Source organism: Peromyscus californicus, unplaced genomic scaffold, assembly GCF_007827085.1.
Source record: "Peromyscus californicus insignis strain IS unplaced genomic scaffold, ASM782708v3 Scaffold_8__1_contigs__length_139910024, whole genome shotgun sequence".
Taxonomy (NCBI): Eukaryota; Metazoa; Chordata; class Mammalia; order Rodentia; family Cricetidae; genus Peromyscus; species Peromyscus californicus.
In genome coordinates, this window is record NW_026294606.1 from 45,197,962 (window position 1) to 45,220,223 (window position 22,262).

The 22,262-nt window shown below is 35.3% G+C and overlaps 1 protein-coding gene across 4 annotated transcripts in view; it reads left to right on the plus strand.

The window, feature by feature from the left end:
- Cdk13 (cyclin dependent kinase 13) overlaps positions 1–22,262 on the plus strand; it is a 102,615-nt gene that overhangs the window by 62,695 nt on the left and 17,658 nt on the right. For all 4 annotated transcript variants that reach the window (XM_052729269.1, XM_052729271.1, XM_052729270.1 and 1 more), the window contains exons 6-9: positions 3,712–3,901; positions 4,660–4,716; positions 16,240–16,341; positions 16,437–16,514. In XM_052729269.1, coding sequence (XP_052585229.1) covers positions 3,712–3,901; positions 4,660–4,716; positions 16,240–16,341; positions 16,437–16,514 — 427 coding nt within the window. The remainder of the gene's footprint in view (positions 1–3,711; positions 3,902–4,659; positions 4,717–16,239; positions 16,342–16,436; positions 16,515–22,262) is intronic.

Here is a 22,262-nt window from a genome sequence, read left to right on the forward strand (position 1 = left end):
TTCTTGCTGTGATAAATTACTCTGACTAAAAGCAAGTTAGGGGAGAAAAAGAATTTATTTTGGCTTATAGTTCATGAGGGGATTTGGTCCAACATGGCAGGAAAGGCATGGATGGCATGGCAGTCGGGAAGCAGAGTGATCACATTTTACCCATACACTGGAAGTAGTAAAGAGGGAATCAGCTAAGGCCAGGCTATAAACCTCAAAGCTCTTACTCTGGCAAGAGTCCACCTGTTTAAAGGTTCCATAACCTTCCTAAACAGTGCTGTTAACCTGGCATCAGGTGTCCGAGTATAGGAGCTTATGGGTCATTTTATCATTTAAAGCATAACACAAATAATTTCAGAAATTGGGCTTTTGCATAATTTACAAATTAATTTGGGAAGATTGGCATTTTTATTCCTTTGCACACTCTGTGTGCTTTTCTTTCTTTCTTTCTTTCTTTCTTTCTTTCTTTCTTTCTTTCTTTCTTTCTTTTCTTAAAATAAAGGAATTTTAAAATTTTTACACATTTAGGAGTTTTTTCCTTTCAATTTAATTAGCTGTTATTAATGGGTTCTATTTTATCTTTTAAGTGATAGCTAATATTAATGACTATTGTATGTTACACTATTTTTCTGAATTTTTACTGTTTCTAGTAATTTTCCACTCAATATGGTTTCTGAGAGCAGAATATCATTTTGTGTTATTCCAGTTCTTAGTACTCTCATTTATTGCTACTTGACAGAAATAGAACCGGAAGGTTTTTATTTCAAAATAAAATGTGATCTAGTGATTTTGTTTCAGAATGAAACTAAATCAATTTTAATAATTTGGTTTTTTTTGAGATGGGGTTTCTCTGTCTAGTCCTGGCTGTCTGGGAACTCACTTTATAGATCAGACTGGCCTTGAACTCGGAGATCTGCCTGCCTATGCTTCCTGAGTGCTGGGATTAAAGGCGTGTGCTACCAACGCTTGGCTAATTTTAATTTTTAACCTAGTGTCAGCTTTAACGTATATTATTATTAATGGATATGTCTTTATATTTGTGTGTGTACACATGCACAGTAGTGCGCTCTTGTGCATGTAGATGTTCATGGAAGCCAGAAGAGGGTGTATCCCCTGGGAGCCACATGATAATGGGGGCTAGGAATTGAACTCAGGTCTTCTGCAAGAGCAGCAAGGACCTTTAACCATTGAGCCATCTCTCTAGCCCATTAGCCATTATTATCATTAATTATTATTAGTATTTTATTTTTCTGAGACAAAGTCTTGCTATATAAACCAGTTTGACCTTGCATTTGAGATTCTTCTGTGTGTGTTGCAGGCCTGTATACCATATCTAATTGTGTAGCATATTACTGAGATATTTCATATTAAGTAATAGAAATGTGGTGCGCATTTTATACTTAAAAATTATTTTAGACTAGCCTCAAGTTCTCAGTAACTACCATGTGCTAGTGGCTTATTCTGTGAGCTTTGCAGTAGAAATGAAGCATATCTTCTATATTTATACTCCCCCCACCTTTGTTAATATTGTATACTCTTTGGAAATCTTTTTGTTAAAATGGTATATTGTTTTGATCTAATCATTTGGAGTCGTAGTGAGATTTAGTATATATAATGTTGCTTTGGACACAGACATTATTTTGAATATTGGAGGCTCTACTTTAACCTAATACAGAGCTGGGGATGACTTTGAACTTCGGATCTTTCTCATATTTCCAAAGTGCTAGGGTTACAGACATACACCATTGTGTCCATCTGGTCATTCATTTTATTTCTCTTCATGTTCTGTGGGATGAGTTTCTTTTGTACTGGTTTATATGGCCTTCTTTGATATTAATGATGTTTACTTATATCACAGACAATATTTTCCCAGTTGTCATTTCCCTCATTGGCTCTGTATTGTCTTCCAGTGGTATTCCCAAGTCAGTATTTAGTAGAATCTGTTAGTTACATTTTCATTAGTTTGTTTTTGACGTAACTGCTTATCTCACTGTGGGTTATAATTTTATCTAAATGAATTTTTTTGTCATCTTTTACTTTCTTAAAATTGAAATTGCTGTTCTCATAATTATTGGGTAAACATTTAATTTGTTTTCTGGTGTGTATTTTATTACACTGTTCTGTCTTTCTCTAAGCATGGACAGGGCATATTGATTTCTTGTATGGCAAAATGTGTATTTTCACTAGTGTTTGGATAATGATCTGATAGAGTTTCTTCATGGTGAATTTTATAATTATTTTGTCAAGTTAAGTTCCCACCCCTTCTCCCTCAGGCAAAAGAATAAAACCTAACCATCAGTCCTTTTATTGAAATTACTTTATAAATTTTTCTATTTGATGTTTAATTCTTGTTATAATTTAGTTCTAGTCATTTGTATTTTTCTGTTATTGTATCATTAAAAACTTTTTGTTTGTGCGTGTACAGTGAATTCGTGTGTGTGAGTGTGTGTGTGAGTGTGAGTGTACACGCAGGGATGCATGTGCCTAGGTGTGCTCATGTGGAGGCTGGAGGAGGAGAAAGGGGGTCCTGCTATATCCATGTAATTATTCCCCTGAGATAGGTCCTCCTATTTAACCTGAAGCTTGCCATTTCAGGTAGGCTAGCTAGCTAGTGAATGTTCAGAACTGCCTGTTTTCACCCCCAACACAGATTATAAACCCTCCTAGCCATGCCCAGCTATTGCTCTGTGGGTGCTGGAGATTTGAATCCTGGTTTTCAGGTTTGTGCAGCAAACACTTAGCCATTGAGCCATCTCCCCAACCCTTAAAACCTCCTTTTAATGAATTGTGGTTGTGTTTGATCTTGCTTTTTGTGCATATAGGCTTTTCTCTAATCCAGTGACTTCCTCTATATTCTTTCAAATTTTCAGGAAGATAGTCATCTCACCTACCAATAACTGTAATCATATTTTTTTTCTAAGTATAACTTTATCTTAAATTTTGAATGTTAATGTCTACACAGAATTAGTAACCATGAAATTTTTTCCTCTCAAAATGCTAATTGTATCATTTTTGAAAGTTCTTTGCTCTGTTTAAAGTTAGGAGCTGATTGTGAACTGTGTTTGAGTATCTTCTTTGACATTATGCTAGTTTTCCTCTTTTCACGGAGGATAGCATGGCTTTTTTTAGTTGTTGTTTTTTGGTTTTTCAGTGACTTTCCTGGAACTCACTCTGTAAAGCTTTACTTGATTGTATATTTCTTTATATAGCTTTGGATTTAGTTTGTATAAGTTTTATTTAAAATTGTTAAACACCAAACACTGTTTGTATAAGGTAAAGTTGTAATTTTTATGCTTTCACACATGGTCTTATATAAACAAATGATGTGTCTGTTAAAAGTTTAATAGAAGCCATCTAAAGATGACTTTGGTCAACTTTTTAATATTCTTTGAACCATACAGATTTTATTCACTTTCTACTGAAAAACAATTTGTCTGATATTGGTAAGGATTTAATCAGATCGAAAACTGTAAAATGTGGAAATTAGCAGAGTTGATCTGTATCATAATGGTTTTTTTTAGAAGAAAACTGCTTTTACTATTTTTTGATACATTTTTTGATACTAAGTATTGAGAGAATAAGCAAGTCTTACAAATATGTGACAAAGTAGCTATTACTTTCAAGGATAATCCCCCATCCCAGTATTGTATTTAAAAAAATTTGAACCTCTAGATAGATTGTAGGAATAAAAACCTTTAATATGTTAATTGTTCTCATTCTCAGGTGCATTTTACCTGGTGTTTGAATATATGGACCATGATCTGATGGGACTACTGGAATCAGGCTTGGTTCATTTTAATGAAAACCATATAAAATCTTTTATGAGACAGCTCATGGAAGGCCTGGATTATTGTCATAAGAAGAACTTTTTGCATAGAGATATTAAATGTTCAAATATCCTTCTAAATAATAGGTATGGATATGAGCTTTATGTATTTAAGTGTTAATATAATATATAACTTCCTGTAAAATTCAGTTTATTGCTTCATATTTCTTGGGGAATGAACAACAGTCAGCTTAAACATAAATTTCAGACACCATGACTTAGTTCAGGAGTACTATCTACTTGAGTAAGTACTCTGTCTAGATGTCACTGAGGTACTTTCCTAATTGGGTACTGAAATAGCACCTGAGATACTGTCACACTAGCACCACTGAAATAATAAGTGTGTTGAGCCCCTTCGGGATGGGGGGGGGTTCTTTCTAAGACTATACACTGTATTCTTTTAGGATCTTTAGGCTTTTCATAAATTAAGGTAGTATTTGTCTAGATTGAAAATGTAAATGTTTTATAAACAGTTGGTACACTGTCATGTAGGAAATATTAACACACATGACTGTACATCTTCAGTACAATATAGTCCCTCCAATAGTTTTGATCTACAGCTAGTTGAATCTGAAAATTAAGAACTTGTAGATATGGATGATTGAATGGGCTCATAACAACAACAAAAAGAAACTATCCAAGCAAGATTCTTGTTTGTTACTTTGTAAATTTGCCTTGTACATTTTCCTCTGGTTAATCTTGCCTGTAGTACAGCAGTTCAGTGAAAGAATTTGTATGTTTTTTTTTAAACTGTATCTTAATTGAGCACCAGGAATAGAATGTAAATACGTATTATCAGATTCATGATAGACTAATGCTTTTTTATTTTGTCTTATTTCTACCAGAGGACAGATAAAACTTGCAGATTTTGGACTTGCTCGTTTATATAGCTCAGAAGAAAGGTAAGAGTACTTTGAGATGAATTATTGTAAGCACAAAGTTCAGTTTTAGAAACTAAATTTAGATTGTTAATTTTTAAAATTTTATTTTATGTGTGTAAGTCTTTGGCCACATGTATGTATGTGTACCACATGTATGTCTTCTACCCGTGGAGGTCAGAAGAGGTCCTTTGAGTCCCCTGAACCTGGAGTTACAGAGGGTTGTGAACTACCCTGTGAGTGCTGGGAACTGAACCTAGGTAGTCTGAAAAAGCAACACGTGCTCCTTGAGCTAGTTCTCCAGCCCTGTTTTGTTTTTTTTAAATACAGACATTTATGTTTCCTGAATAATAAAGGAAAAACTTGTTTGACTGATTTAATTTTATAATTTGTATATTTAATTTTTAAACAAATTTGATTTTTAAATGGTGGATAAATAAAATTTCTATTAAAATGTAGAACTTTAAATATGACTGCAAAGAACTTAAACTTTTTAAAAACTAATACTTAAGTTTTTAGTGCAGATCTAGAGATTAAGGTTCTTAATTGTGTATTTAATAATAAAGTTTGGTATATGCTTTATAAATAGTACATTTAAAATTTAAAACTTTGTTTTATTATTTTAGACTTCAACTTTTTTGTTTTTGTTTTACTTATATCTACAGTAGTCTTTTTTCCCAACTCCCTGCAACTATTTAAACAAGCAATTGTGAGGAAGTTCAGTGTGTAAGATAGAGAAAGATGGAGCTTCTCTGGCTAAAGTTGGGGTGTGTATCTGACTGGCTCCCTTTGTGTCTGGTGGTAAAGAAATAGGACTCTTATTAGAATTCATACAGATTTTTAAAATAAAACATTTTGTTGAAATAATGATTTTATGTAAATAAGCTGTGGGATTGATTGGGTTTAATAAATGTAGTCAGTGTAGTTCATTCCTTTCCTGCTTTTAATTATATATTTGTATAATTATACATTTGTGAAGTAAGTGATGTTATCTTTTTTAAAAATTATTTTTTAACAGTGTATAAAATTATATACAATAAATTGTTTTGAACTATGTATAACATTGTAGAATGGTTAAAGCCGGCTAATTAGCTAATGTCTTATGTTAATTTTTTTTTGTAGTAGGAACACTTAAAAAAATCTTAGTAATTTTTAAGACAATATTGAATTGCTATTATGTTCATCAAGTTGTTTGATAAATCTCTTGAACTTCCTCCTCCCATTTAGTTGAAAATTTTGTATTTTTTGACCAGTTTTCAATCTTGAACACAACTTTTGGTGACTTCCACTCTTGCTTTGTATGATTTTGAGTTGAACTTTTTTAGCTTGTATATACAAGTGAGATCATGTGATCTTTATCTTCTGTGCCTGAATTATTTAACCTAATGTCCTTCAGTTACATCATGTTCTTACAACATTGAACAACACAGTATTTATTATTTTTATAGCTTATTTTTATTAGGTTTTTTTCATATACTATATTTGGTCATACTCCTTCAACTACCCCAACTCCCAGATCCTCCCACTTCCCTTTCTCCCCACCTTCATGGAATTCTATGTGCATATATGACATACTGTCTTCATCAGTTCTCCTGTTGTTGTGTCTTTGCTGACGTAGAGGACTGAATGACTTTAAGGTTCGAGGAGCTATATAGTTCAGGTTTTCAACTCTTATTTCTATATTTATGTAATCCAGACTGGCCTTGAACTTAGTGACCCAACTATTTCTACTTCCCAAGTGTTGAGATTAAAGATGTGCATCTCTATGCCTGGCTCTAAATTTTTAAATATTTCTACAATATAGTAATGTTTCTTTTGGTAGAATTTGCAAAGAAAATGATCTTAATGTCCCTTAATCTAAAACTCTACTTGAATAACCATTTTTAAATTTCTGACTAATCTGGCTATTCTTTGGGGGTGGGGTTATTTGGTTAAGGATTCTATTTTCTCTCTTTTTTTTTTTTTTTTTTTTTTGGTTTTTCGAGACAGGGTTTCTCTGTGTAGCTTTGTGCCTTTCCTGGAACTCACTTTGGAGACCAGGCTGGCCTCGAACTCACAGAGATCCGCCTGGCTCTGCCTCCCGAGTGCTGGGATTAAAGGCGTGCGCCACCACCGCCCGGCGGATTCTATTTTTTTAATCCCCTCAAATTTCATTGCAGTTGCTTGATGTAATTTATCTGTCATACTTGAATGTAATTCCCTTCTTTCTTTCTTGTTATGTTTCATCCATATTGGGATACACCTAAGTACCTTTTATAGCTAAAAAGTTCTTTTTATAGAAGATATCCCTGTACATTTGGAATAGATGTTCCAGAACAAAATATTATATAGCTACATTTATATATTATACATATATATTATAAATGTCTTTTCCCATAGGACAGCAAAAGTGTTTCCACAAAAATTGAAATTAACTGCTTTTTTTAGAGGAATCATTATAACAGTACATGTATTACTGGTTTGAAGTTTGAAGAAAATAAATTCTGTAGTTGTAAGTTGAGAAAGACTACTTTGCTTGTATTCTTTGCATTATCCTTATCCTATCCAGTTGTAAAGATTTCTTGAGACAGAGTCTTTGCTATATATTCCAGGTCAGCCTCAGACATACTTTGTAGTTCAGTTAGGTCTTGAAATGGCCTCCTGGTGCTACTTCTGCCACTGAATTGGTGTTGCTGTAAAATCTTGGTTAAGCCAGTTAGTGAGTTTCATGACTCTAAATATTAATGGTGATGGATTTAATGCTTCTAAATTTGGGCCTGGATGACGTGGCTCAGTAGTTGAGAGGACCTTTTGCACTTGCAGAGGACCCAGGTTTGGTTTCTAGCAGCCCTGTGATACCACCTAACTACCATCTGGAACTCCAGTTCTAGGGTATCTAATGCCATCTTCTGGTTCTGGCCTCCATGGCACCAGGCACACACAAGGAGCACTTATTGATATACAGGCAAAACACTCATACATATAAAATAAAAAAGAACAAATCTTTACATCTCCAAATGCTGGGCTCAAAGTGTTGCTCAGTGGTAGAGCACCTGTCTGGCGTGTTTGAGGCTGTGGGTTCAACCCACAAAACTACCAAAACTCAAAATGCTGCAAAGTTCCTACAAAATATTCAAACAAATTAACAAATATACATACCTGTTATGTTTCTAAAAGTTGCCATTATCAAAACTTAAATAGTAACGAAAGTCTGCTGCATTTCTGTGTGATCCCATGCGAGGGGAAAGGAGGAAAAGGCTTTTAACACTTGCTAACCCATCCTTTTCAGGCAGACTCTGTGAAAAGCAATGTTGCCATCTAGTGGCTATTTCTCTCTTGCCACTTGTTTAGAGACTTTCATTGTCCCTAAATCTAGAATTGTTGTCATTTTAGAGATGGAAACAATGCTTTATTTCATATGCTTTAAAACACCAAATGTGTTTTGGGAGAAGGGGGCTCTGATTTGCAGAACTGTCCTACTGTACTACAGGGAACTCTGGGGTTTCCGGGTAATGCTGAGCATCTTTTGGGAGGCTGGAGACAAAACTATAAACCATGACAATAAGACAAGAGAAAGACTACTACAGAGTGATATGGATAACAGTAAATAATGTACCTCAACAGCCTTCACAAATGGAAATCTCATTCAGGTCGATGACTTAATTGTAAAATCAAAATAAATTTGCAGTTGTTTTTTTCCTCATGTACTCACCATTTTGATTATGTGAAATGGAAAAGGCAATTAAATTTTCTAGTATTGTCCTACTGTCCCATTCCCACCACCTCCTTGGCAATCTCATCCATGTTCTCACTACAAATCTAAATTTCCAATGTTGGTATTTTTTCAGGTTATCAAGCATGTGTGTTGTTTACTGCACATCTCTACCTAGGTGATCGGCATATCTTAAATTAAGCCCTGTCTAACATGTCAGGGGAAAAAAAGATACTACTTTTCTTTGGTTATCCATTTGTTTTCACAGATGTGTGTGTGTGTGTGTGTGTGTGTGTGTGTGTGTGTGTGTGTGTGTGTGTGTGTGTATGTATGTATGTGTGTGTGTGTGTGTGTGTGTGTATATACATATTATCAACCATACATATCCCTCTAAAGAATATTCCCTGCCTTTAGTCTTTTTGTTTCATGTTGTTCTCTACTCCCATTCCTAGACACTGCCATTTCCAGCCGTGCCCCCATAGTAGCATTGTTGAACTTACAATTCCCTAAACACAGTGTTCTGAAATACCTCTGCAAGTCTACATAAATTGTTTTTCTTTTATATGCAGTTATAATTCCAATTGTTTCATTTTGAAAAATGTGTCACTGCATCTTCTTTCATGTGTTTGTGGCACATCATCATCATCACTGTTTTGTGTGTGTAGCGCTTTGGTACATTATTCTAATTTATAGCTATATTACTGCTGGACACTAAAGAACTACAACCATAGTTATTTGTTTGGCCTAAGCACCGATTAATGCTTAGCATAGTACCTAATTCAGTTTGAATTGTTTAAAGAAGGGACAAAGGGAAGGTCTTTATATGTTGATTTATTTTTAAGTAGCTAGCTTCATGATAATTAATTGTAGAGAAAGTCCTCTGAGATGAGTGGTGTAAGTGTCTGTATTTTGCTCAGTCAAAATACAAGGCTTTTGTTTGTTCACACTGCCAGTCAGTTCCCAAAGAGCTAGGAAGTAAATGTGGAGTTTTGGACAGAAACAGTTTTCTCTGTAGTATTTTCTGTTTCAGCCCCCTGAATCATACCTTGATCTTGTGTTTTTAAAGGGTACCATTAGACTACCAACAATTTTTGTAGCGGTTTTATGGTAAAGAGTTTGCTGAATTTATTTGAATAAGTATTTTTTCTGCATGTATGTATATGCACCATGTATGTGCAATAACAAGGTGGCTAGAAGGGTGTTGGATACCCTGGAGTTGGAGTTATAGATGGTTTTGAGCTGCCATATAGGTGCTGGGAATTGGACCTGGGTTCTCTGAAGAGTAGCCAGTGCTCTTAACCACTGATCCATCTCTAGTCCCAGATTTGCTGAATTTAACTGGCTTTATCCTCCTAGCTCCCCTGTCATATATATGTTTTTGTTCTAGAAGTGGAATAACAAGTTACAGAGTTTTCCTTTTTTTCCCATAGTCATGTTCAACTCTGTTATAAAACCAAACTAGGAAGCTAATAAATGAAAACAAACATAAAAACCCCAACTATTTTGATAATTACATTAAGGTAAAGTTTTTTTAAGGCAATTTTTTTTTTCTGCTGTTGTTTCTCACCTCTCCAGATATCTCTTCCCTTATTGATAAAATGATAGTGTCAGCTCTGCCTTTTCAAAAACTGGTAATGGGGGCCAGTGACTAGTTTGGTAGTAAAGTTCTTGCCCAGCAAACTCAAGGTACGGGGGTTAATACCTGGCACTGTAAAGCAAACCTAGAGCTGGTAGTGGTCTATAGAGGACGATACTTCATAGAAAGCGCAGTTGAGAGTCACTGACTCTTAGACTCTTATTTCTGAAGTATTTATAAAGTTTAGCTTTGCCACCTGTAAATAACAGCTTATTGAACTCACTTATTGAACTCTAATTTACTGACATGGTGTTTGTGTGTCTGTCTGTCCTTGATTAGATTATGGAACAAGTATGGAAATAAATTGAAATGATTCATTTCATATTCTCAATCTGTCTCTTTTTCTAAGTGAATAAATGCATACAACCAAATAACTATTTTTTTCAGTGCTGTATCTTCAATAAAGTGTTGATTCAATTTTTGTAAAAAGACAGGATTAACTTTTCAGAAGTACAATTATTTTTTTATCCATGAAGAAAAATATGTATTTGTTACTTTTAAATTCTTTCTATGGTGTGTTATCGTTAGGATGTTGGCAGTAGGTAACCAGCCCAGGAAGACCAAGGTGGAAAAGATAAAATTTGAGGATTCTGGATTTTAAGTTATTTCTACATTTGGATTGTCTCTTCAGATTGCAACAATTCTCTGAGTTTCTTGGGATTTAAGTTATTTTTACTTTTAACCATAATTTCAATCATATTTACTTTAATCTTTACCTTTGTAAATACAACAACCTACTCATAACATGGAACATTTACTTGATAATACTGTATAAACTGTGCTGAATGATGTGGTTTGTGAAATTGGCTTCATGCCCTCCTAGCTCTCCTTATGTTGAAATTTGCTTTTATGATTAAAGTCCTTCTGTCTGCATACTTTCTCAGTGTTTGCTTTTTTTTTCTCACTTAAAGTAAAATGAAAAATGAGGTATGGCACCCTTTTTGGAGGAGCAGGGGTTGGGGGTAGAACCAGAGCACCAACCTACTTTTTTTAAATTGTAGTTAGGGTGTTACTGTACAGCCCAGATTGGCCTTAACCTCCGTATTAAACTGAAAATCCTCCTGTCTGTCAGCCTACTGATTGCTGGGATTTCAGGAATGCTCCACCAACTTAATTTTGTTAAAGGAGTTTGTTTAAAACATTAAAGCACCATTCACTTCTTCAAAGGTTTTTTTTTTGCTGTCTTTTTTTTCTACCTTGGTTTCTGTCTCCTTGCTCTAGAAAATGTACATTTGCTCAGCCATTTCAGAGAACTGAAGATTCAGTGTGGTTGGAGCAGGAAGCAGTAATAAAGGGATTTATTGTCCTTGTGTTACTTACTAGTCACTAGAACCAATGGGTCTTAGTAATATGTTTTCAGACTATCATTTTTACTGTGTTTTGGAAAGTGATTTGGCCTTGAAAATCTGGAAACAAGGAAAATTGATTAGAAAGCTGTTGCACTAAATTTTGATAAAAATTATTGTGGATAGAACTAGGCAGTGGACTATGTGTTAGAAAGAGGTGAATTATGTCATAAGGGTCTCTACTGGAGAATAGTTGGAGCCCAGTACCTGTTGTGGAAAATCTGTCTCCACTCCTACCTATAAGTGCTTAATTAAGTAGCTGGATACATTTAGAGTTAGGAGAGGCAAAACTATTGTAAACATTTAGTAATGGCTTAAAGTATTATAATTTCTCACTTAATAATTGTTGCTTATCTCAGTCTACCATTAATCTTTAACCATAGCATCAGTTCAAATGGTGACTGTTACATACAGTCATCCAGAAAACCTGGGTGGAAAATCTGCTATCTTTTATAATGCCTTCCAAGGCTGTTGCCAGAAATACAAAAAGAAGGGGGTGGTATTAGGAATCATGTCTAGAAAAGGGTCTTAGCATGTATATTCCTGTTTCAGTGGCATGCAATTGGTTGCATGGCCACACCTCATTGCAGTGAGGATGAGCAGTGTAGTGTATATAGCGGGGCAGCTGCTGTAGAAGAAAGGATCAAGTCCAAGAGGACAGCGCTTGTCTCTACCACAAGTGCTGCTGGTTTTGGAAACAGGAGACAGGATTTGCAGTAGAGGGTAACAAATTAACTTTTGAAAGCTATGATGTAGGTTCTTATAGATACTTACAAACTTGCACATTTCAGAGTAGACAAGTGGTCTTACGATGACAGCATCTATGGGGGAAAATGAGTTTTATTTTTCAATGTATAGCATGTTACAGGAATTGAAAAATTATTTCTTTACAAGATAAAAAGGAATGTGGAAGTATTAAAAAGTATAAAGGCAAAAGAAAAGAAGGGGCGTGAGAAAAAAGTTTGTACTTACTGTTAAGTAGTTACAGCATGCCAGTCAGTTAAAAGTACACACAAGTTCTAACTTGGACAGAGTATGATGTAAGAAGTATCCAAAGGGTAGGCATTAGAACTGTAAAAGGCAGACCAAATCCCTGTCTCATTTACGTGGTATTCAGAGACGTTAAAGAATTTAAGTAGTGCTACAACTCAAGTAAAATGACTTTAGGATTCTGGCTGTAGTGACAGTGGCTGGAGGAATTTTTGATAGGACAGTTAGGATAGCTGTCTTTGAAGAAGTAAATTGGAACTAAGATCTGAGGGTGAACAAAGAAAATTTAAGACCCAGACAAAGTATTCCAGTAGGAGAAGCTTAGTTACTAGAAAGCACCCTGGTGTTTAAGAGTCTGAAGTTCTATTTATTTGCAGTCGGATATGACCTGATTTTAGGTTTTTAAAAAAATGTTTTTTTTTTGTTTTTTTTTTTTTGGTTTTTTCGAGACAGGGTTTCTCTGTGTAGCTTTGCGCCTTTCCTGGGACTCACTTGGTAGTCCAGGCTGGCCTCGAACTCACAGAGATCCGCCTGGCTCTGCCTCCCGAGTGCTGGGATTAAAGGCGTGCGCCACCACGCCCGGCTAAAAAAATGTTTTTAAAAAGATGGCAGGCAAGGGCACTTTAGAGGTGAGGAAACCAATGACTATACTGTTGAATTAGTAGTAGTGGCTCAGACTTGGGTTGTAACTGTTGAAATCCTTTTTTCAAAAAAGTATTTAAGATGAGCTTGTTGATGGTTCCTGGCTAGCTATGATGACATAATATCTGTCATCTTAGCATCTAGGAGGCTACAACAGGAAGCCTTTTATGTTTGAGGCCTACCTGAGGGAGCTGCATGGGGAGATCATGCCCATTCCCCACCCACAAAAGCAAAGAAAGGTTCCCTGGGTTGTCTTCCTGCAGCAGCTGGGTAGGTTTTAGCAGAATGACCTGGATTTCTCTTGAGTAGTTAGTTACCTGAAGGCTTTCCTTCTTGTCTCAAATACTACAAATTACAGAATGAAAGAAACCACTGAAGATTTTATCATGTATTGTTGGAGAAATTAAGCATTTAAATCTTTCTTAGGTGTATCCCTTTACATGAATCTTTTTGAATTTCATAGAATGATCTTGTCAAACTTGTAAGATAAGAAACACCATAACCAAAATAAGCAAATCTATCCCCCTGAACACCCCTCCCCCAAGCTCTGAAATTGTTAGGATTATATAGAAGAAGCATTGGAATGTGTACCAAACAAGCAGATTTTATCTGACGAAAGGTAACATTTTAGAAATACTTAGAAACAATTAGCTGTACATTAAATACTTTGATACACTTAGAACTATACTTTGTGTCGTTTTGTGTTTAATCATTTTGAAAATTGACTATTCTAAATTTGATAAAGGCTGTTAGCCAAACTTGAAGCTAAAAGTGACTATGTAATAAATTACATAGAATTTGATATGAGACATGTAAACTAATCTTTTATTTTGAACACTTTTTTTTTTTTTTTGGTTTTTCGAGACAGGGTTTCTCTGTGTAGCTTTGCGCCTTTCCTGGGACTCGCTTGGTAGCCCAGGCTGGCCTCGAACTCACAGAGATCCATCTGGCTCTGCCTCCCGAGTGCTGGGATTAAAGGCGTGCGCCACCACTGCCCGGCTTGAACACTTATTTTAAATAAAATTTCAACACCTGAATATTTGTAGATTCTCTAAAACTTTCATTATTTTTTAAATTTAAAAAATTAGATTTATATCAATTTAAATATTTCTTTGAGAGTAGTCAACCTAGTTTCAGTCTTACAGCATAAGCTTCAAGTGCGTATAGACCCTTGAAACAATTTAGAAGCTAGTCCTCATAGGTTTCCAAGCTTTCTTCCCCCAACAAGCTCACTTACATGTCACCTTAATGTTACATTTAAGTGCTCTATTGTAGCCCGTGTTTTCCTGGGTTTGGTGTTTGTGAATGAGCCTTTATACTTTTGAGTCAAGATAGAAAATAGAGTTTAAGACAGTGGAATCATGCCAAAATGAATTATTGAGAGTAGAGATTAGACCTGATGCTGGCAGGTCTTTTGCTGTACATCAATGAATTAATGGGAAGTAAGTAAGAAAATTGGGAAGGAATTATGCTTAAATAAGAATAATTAAGTACATCTTTATTAGAACAGCCAGGATTTAAGATACTTTATATAAAGATAGTTGATGCTAGAAAATAAGCAAAGAGACGTTGCTAAGGAAAGTAAACTCAATTTTCATTTGCTTCATAGGCATTCTAGCCAGACATAGTGGTATATGCCTGACTCCTAGTTCTTGGGGGTCAGAGGTAGGAAAGTTACTGGAAACTCAAGGCCATCCTGGCTGCAAAGCAAATCCTAGACCAGCCAGGGCTAGATACTGAGACTTTGCCTGAAAATAAAACTGAACCAAACCAAAAAACCTTAGACTCTTATTGCTTAATTCAGTTGACCAATGTCAACAGAAGTTTTTTTTTTTGCAGGGGGTGGGGGCTTTGGAATGTTATGATGCCCAAATTGATAACTTACAGTATTAGCGCTCAGATTATTTAGAGAAATTTGGCCAAGTTGTGGCAGAGCAGTTCAGATGGATCTTAGGCTTCCTGGGATTTCAGACCTATGTTTGCTAAAAGAAGTTGTTGGATTAAATTGTGTGCACTTTTTTCTTTTCCCCAAATGAATCTGATCCAACCCATGTCAGGTGAATGAATGGGCTTGGAATACAGCCTTCCTGGAGAATTCATTCTTTGTCCTTGAAGTTGTTGTCCCTGTCATTTGGAAGACCTCTAAAACAATTATAAGGTTTATAATTGCTCTAAAGAGGTAGTTACTCTGAAGTCTATACTTTAGCCATAGGTCCTGATTTTTTTTTTTTTTTTTTTTTTTTTTGGTTTTTCGAGACAAGGTTTCTCTGTGTAGCTTTGCACCTTTCCTGGGACTCACTTGGTAGCCCAGGCTGGCCTCGAACTCACAGAGATCCATCTGGCTCTGCCTCCCGAGTGCTGGGATTAAAGGCGTGCGCCACCACCGCCCGGCTAAGGTCCTGATTTTTTTAGGGTCATTTTCATTCATATAAATCATGGAGAATGTGACTATTGTCTGATGTTTAGAAATACTTTGCTGCTGAGTTTGTACTGTGATGATGGTCAGACTTAACATTATTATAACTTGGCTAGATTTAAGTAATCTCAGTTTACATGTATATTCTTTTTGTAGTTTTCTGATAAAGCACCATAGCTGTAGCTTGTGGTTCTGTGTAGACTAGACCACTACTACTTTTGTAGTCAATATCTACTTTATTTTCACAAACCAGAGTGCATCCAAATGTGCTAAATATTTTCACAGATATGTCTAGTTGCTAGGGGCCAACTCTGGTGGTGCCCACATTGAATCCTAGCACACGGAAATAAAGTGCAAACTTTTGTTAAGGACTTGGGTAGAGCACTTGCCTAGCACATGAAGAGTCTTGGATTCAATCCTCAGACCCAAAACAAAAGAGGCATTTTGTTAGGTGATCTCAATTTGAATTCCATTTTGTTTTGTTAGTCCTTTGCCAGGTTTGTGAATCCATTCCTTTATGAATTCATCATTTAAAAAGCTTTTATGGAAAGGAAAATCATTACTCAGCAATTGAGTTGATGAGGGACTTCTCTTTGACCAAATTACAGCTAATAGCTAACTGCTTATTTTTATATTCTCATGTTGAAGGATTATCTGCTTACTGTCCATGCATTTTATGACTGTGTATTAAATATCTTAGTTTTAAATGTGATTGTAGGATTGCTTTGATTATCCAAAATATATTGTATTTCCTAATAGAATCTCTTACTACAAATGCTAACTTTAAAGAGGGCTTTTTGTGTTTGTTTGGTTTTTTTTCTTTTAGTCGACCATATACGAACAAGGTCATTACTTTGTGGTACCGTCCACCCGAACTACTCTTGGGAGAAGAACGATATACACCAGCTATTGATGTATGGAGCTGTGGGTAAGATAGACACATTGGCTTATGGTACTAAGAAGTTTTGATAGTGAATTAAAATGAGAAAATTGAATACTGACAGCTGTACTTTTCTCTATTAGATGTATCCTTGGTGAACTCTTCACTAAAAAGCCTATATTTCAGGCAAATCAGGAACTTGCACAGCTAGAGCTAATAAGGTAAGCTGCTGGTGACAATTTTGGGAATGGATGACATTATACTCCACAGAGTATTGAACTCATTTCAAGCTTGTCTCTTCAGGGGAGCAACATGGTTCTCTTGAAGTCTAGCGACTACTAAATGGAGGACAGACTAGCGTACGGCCTCTGATACTGGTTCCAGTAAAATTAAGGATCTTAAACGTGTTTTTGTTTGTTCCTTTGTTTATTCTGGCGTATTTGTGGCGAAGAGATGGATTAAATCACAGAACTTAGTCCCTCATAGGGCTGAGTAATATGAGGTAGGAGAGAATTCATGAATAAATACTTCATTCTGTGTACACATAGTAAATTTACATATAACTGTGTCTATGTGTGCATACCAGAATATATGTGTGTACTTATCAACATATGTCATTTTTTATAGGCTTTCAGGATATAACTCAGAAGTAGTTAGCTTATACACATTAGTCAACTTTCTGTTTATATTCCATTTTAAGGGTATTCTTTTTTTCTATTTTCTCTTTTTGTTTTTCTTTTCCTGTCAAGACAGGATTTCATATTCTAGCACAGGCTGACTGAGCTTACTGTGTAACCCAGGCCGACCTTGAACTCTTAGAAGTTCTCTTGCTTTAGTCTCTCTAGTGCTGAGATTTCCAGGTATAAGTCATCTCACCAAGCTTTAAATTCTTTTCTTTTTTAAAGGAGTTTGGTTTTCTCTATAACAATGTAAATGTATAACTTAGAAGATTTGCATGAAAGTTTCAATGAGAATAAGGTGTTTTTATAGAGAATTTTAAAGGAAACACAAATTTACAGCATTTTTCTTTGCTAACTGAAAAAAATAAATATAGAGCAACAGACAGTAACCAGAGACGGATTCCCAACTTGTCTTAGAAATTTGAAAGATACAATTCAGAAAGAGAACACTTTAATCAAAGAAGAAAGTCCGGAGAATGGATATTCTGCTTTTGGGGAAGTTCAGTACACTATTAGAACTTGGCTATCCCTTAATTCTCCCCTCAGGAAAAAAAACGTGGGAGTCCCCAGACTTAATATTGTTCTTTCCAGTGGTTGAATCAGATTATTTTTTTCTTCTGCTATAGAGCACAGCAAAAAAAAATAAAAAACAAAACAAAACAAAACAAAAACCCAAATGGTGTGTTAGAGTCTCTTTTCTCTGGGGAATAGCATGCCTACAGTCAGAAGTACCCCGGACAGAATTATCACTGCTTCAACTCCAGGGCAGCCAGTTGCCTCATAAAATGGAAGCACGTGTCCCACGGGTGTCCAAACATGACACTTTTAATGAAATTACAAATATAAAGGGCTATCTCAGTCTATTTCCTTTTGTTACTGACCGAATACCACAGGCTAGATAATGCATACAGAATAAAAATTGTTTAGCTCATGATTCTCAAGGCTGGCAGTTTGGGGCTGAGAAGCAGTAGATGGTAAGGTCCTTTTTATTAATAGTAAATTGTGCAAAGCCCTAAGATGACACAGAGAGACAGACAAAGCTAACCAGAGGCTAGTTTTTATAGTAGAGATGCCCTGCAGTATGTCATTAATGAATCTTCCTGACTTTCCCACCCCCCACCCCCAGGATTTACACCTATCAAATTCCATTAACATGGAGCTTTGGGGTTAATTTTCCAACACATGAAATTTAAGGGATATATAAAACCAAAGCAGGGACAGAATTTACCAGGAACACATCAAAGCTTTTATCTTTCCTTTTTGGTATGACAGACAAGTGAACTAAAATTAAGAGGAACTGATACTCCCCCAAATAATAAGTATATTTTTCAGTGCTAATTTGAACTTTTGTAAGCATTAGTTACATATTAGAATACACCAAAAAGTGAGAATTCCCAAATAATTAAATATTAGAATATAGTTTCTAAATGAAATAGAATAAAGTGAAAATGCATTTTAAAAGGAGCAGTAGGAATGGAGAGGTCGTTCAGTGGGTAAAGATGCTTTCCACAAAGACTAATGACTTGAGTTTGAACCAGAGGACCAATGTGATGAAAAGCAGAGAACTAATTTGTGAAAGCTGTCGTCTCCACACATCTGCCACAACACATGGACATGCCTGCTGAAACATACATACACAAATCAGAAGTAGTATATAAAATGTAAAAATATCATGGGTTAAATCTTTGTTTAGGAGAAAGTCACGGACTTCGATGCAGTCACGTGCTGTATGTATACTGACATTTTGTCAGTCACAAATTGTATGGACAGTGGTGATCTAGTGAAGCTGAAAATTGCTATCAGCTAATGCTATCATAGTTATTTTAACATGGTAGTGTACAGATGGCTACAGTTTGGGATGCCCACTCTACTGTGTTAGTCACTTGTAAGCATAGTACACACAATCATTATCTTAATTAGGATTTCTGTTGCTGTGAAGAGACACCATGACCACGTCAACTCTTATGAAGGAAAACATTAATTGGGTGGCTTACAGTTCAGAGGTTCAGTACATTATCATCATGGTGAGACATGGCAGTGTGAACACAAACATGATTCTGAAGATCATTCTGAGAATTCCACATCTCTGATCCATAGTCAACAGGGAGTGAACTGAACTAGGCATAGCTTGAGCATAGGAGACCTCAAAGTCCACCTCCACAGTGACACACTTCTACTACCAACAGGCCACATCCACTTTAACTAGGCCACACCTCCTAATAGTTCCACCCCCTATGAGCATATGGGGCCAATTACATTCAAATTACCACAATCATTAAGTGCACAATACTCATTAATGGTAATAAACTGCTATGTTACTGGCTATTTACTGTATTTGTACTTTTTATTGTTATTCTCATGTGTACTTGTACTTAAATAAGTTTATTGTAAAACAATATGCCACGTTACTGGCTGCAGCCTTATATAACTCGTGTTTACTGCCTCTTTTGATTGTATCAAGAAGCCACATCAGGTGTACTTTACCAACTAGATTTGTTTAAGTACACCCTCTGATGTTCATATGATGACAGAATCACCTAACAATGCAGTTCTCAGAACATATCCCGGTTGTTGAGCGACTTGACTATTGTATAAGTTAAGAAAATGAAAACCAATGAAGTGAGCATTCAGGTGACAGATGAGAGCAGTAAAATAAAACCAGGGAGTGAAAACTACTTAATGAGCTATAATACAGAAAGCTGTAGAACTTTATGTATAAACCCAGGATTTCATTTTGGGATATTAACACATGTACTATGTAAATTAATCTTGTAACTTAACAGTGTGAAAAGAAAAACGGAAATGAGACTTTGATAGAGAAAATAACCTAAGAAAAGAAAAACTGTAAGATTGTTTAATTCATAAAAAAAACCCTAAAACACATTAGAAAGCCCTAAATATATAAAATGGCACTATCAAAGTATTACTTTGAAGAACCCGTCCTGGGCATGTTAGTGGTAAATTCTTGCAAGTATTTCTAAAACCGTTAGTTATAATGTTCCTTAAACTATTATATAACAGTTTTCCAATCTTCTGTTTCATACTCTTATGTTCTCTATTTCTCAGTAAATATTATCTTGAAGGTATGGCATGTTAAAAAGAATGGGATTAGTAGCCTGGAGCTTTCTATTAAGGGGACATATTTATCCTACTCAGTTAAGAAATGTGAATAACAAGAGTTGGCTGGATGTTGATTTTTTTTTTAAGTTGATTTATATTGTTTAGTTAAATATAGAATCAGTGCTTTTCAGAAACCTTAAAACATTGCTCACTAGTTAAGGATGAGCAAAAGTTTCATAAGTAAAAAGAAAAGGATTATGCTTAGTACATTGAAAATGTTTTTAATCTCTGTATTTAAAAGAAATGCAAACAATAAAGAGACCAAAACTAAATGTCAATGATGTGTTGTGGGTATGGTGTGTACAAGTTAGTAATACGGAGTTCTATTCAGTGCATCCTCTTCAAAGAGGAAGCCTTGGCAGGTTAGAAAATAAATACTTAGATTATGTATTGTATATTTTCTTTCACTACGATTCCTCTAAACCTTAACTGTTGGTCCCGATTCAGTTGGAGACTGGAGCTAGTTAGTGATTATAGCTAGTCTTCAAAGTAAGCATTGCTCTTGTCCTTTCACCTGAACTGTTTCCATTAAACTTCATACAATGCAGTGCCTTCTAATTAGTATAAAAAGACAGATCTTAGAAAAGTGAATTTATCCAGGGTCTTTCAAGTAATAAGTGGAAAAGTTGAGCTTTGAATTAACCATTCTGTACATGTAAGAAATGGGACTTCTGGAACTTTTTTTATATAGTATGCACAAACAGTAATATTTGATAAAGACAGAATGAAAATTTTCTATATTTGAGATTTCTATGGGAGATAAAACAAACAGTATTTTGGTTTTCATTATGAAGTTTATCATGATAAAATATATTGTATACATGTAGGAACTTTTTAAAGAACTAATAGAAAAATGTTAAATTTCATAACATTAATTAACATAAATAAGGTTCATCCCAAGAATACAAGGAAGTATTAGGAAAAATGTTTTTACTGTAATTTGTCTTTTTAATAGATATGAAGTAATCTGTTTAATAGCTTTGAATAAGTATTTGCTGGGGGTATATATAAGGTCTTTATGTATAAATGAGTATTAAATGCAGTAAAAAAAAATACCACTAATAGCCGGAATAATGTTTAATGATAAAATATTGGAGAGAAAAAAAAAAGAAAAATTGCCTTCTAGTAATCGCCTAAAATATCCAAGAACAAAATGGTTGATTAAAATGACAAAAGACTCATATTAAGATATGTTTGTCATCATGTACTTACGTATAAAGAAAACAGTAGCTTTTAAAAATGTGTACCAACTAGAAAATACAGTGGGGAAGAAGGATATGCCTCTAATAAAATTGCCTGTGTGTGTGTGTGTGTGTGTGTGTGTGTGTGTGTGTGTGTGTGTGTGTCTGGATTATTGAAAAACTATAATGTTCTTAAAATTTTAAGAGTTTAAAAACTGTTGGAGAAGGATCTGGAGAGATGACTCTGGTTAAGAGCATTTGCTGCTCTTGCCTAGCACCCACGTCAGGCAGCTAACAATTGCCTGTAATTACAGCTCAGGGGATATGATACCCTCTTCTGACTTCCACAGGCCATCATATTTGTGCATACAGATTTATATACAGATCCATACAATATACATAATTAAAATAGTTTTTAAAAGGCTGCTGGAGGGGCATAGTTTATTTTTTATTAGTAGGCTTTAAAGGGCTTTTTAAAATGGCAGTTTATCCTTTCTTAAATGTTGTTTGTTTTTATTATTTTTAAGTATGTGGGTTTGTGGATGTGTGTAGGTGCTCCACGTGGCCAAAGGTGTCAGGTACTTTAGCACTAGAGTTACAGGTCATTGTGAGCCACCAGATGTGGGGTCCTCTGCAAGAGCAGCATATGCTCTTAAACCCTTGAGCCATCTCTCCATCCCCATTTTATATTTTCTCTCTCTCTCTCTCTCTCTCTCTCTCAGCTGGGTGTAATGGCATATACCTTTAATCCTAGCACTCAGGAGGTAGAAGTAAGCAGATCTCTGGGTTCGAGGCCAGTCTAGTCTATGTAATGAGCTTCAGGGACAGCCAGAATTACATGGTGAAACTCTAACTTGAAAAAAGCTAAAACATTTTTAAAAATTTTATATGGGTGAGTGTACATCACATGCATGCAGCATCTGAGGAGTCCAGAAGAGGGTGTTGGAACACCTGATCTTCTGTAGGAGCAGTACATGCACTTAACTGC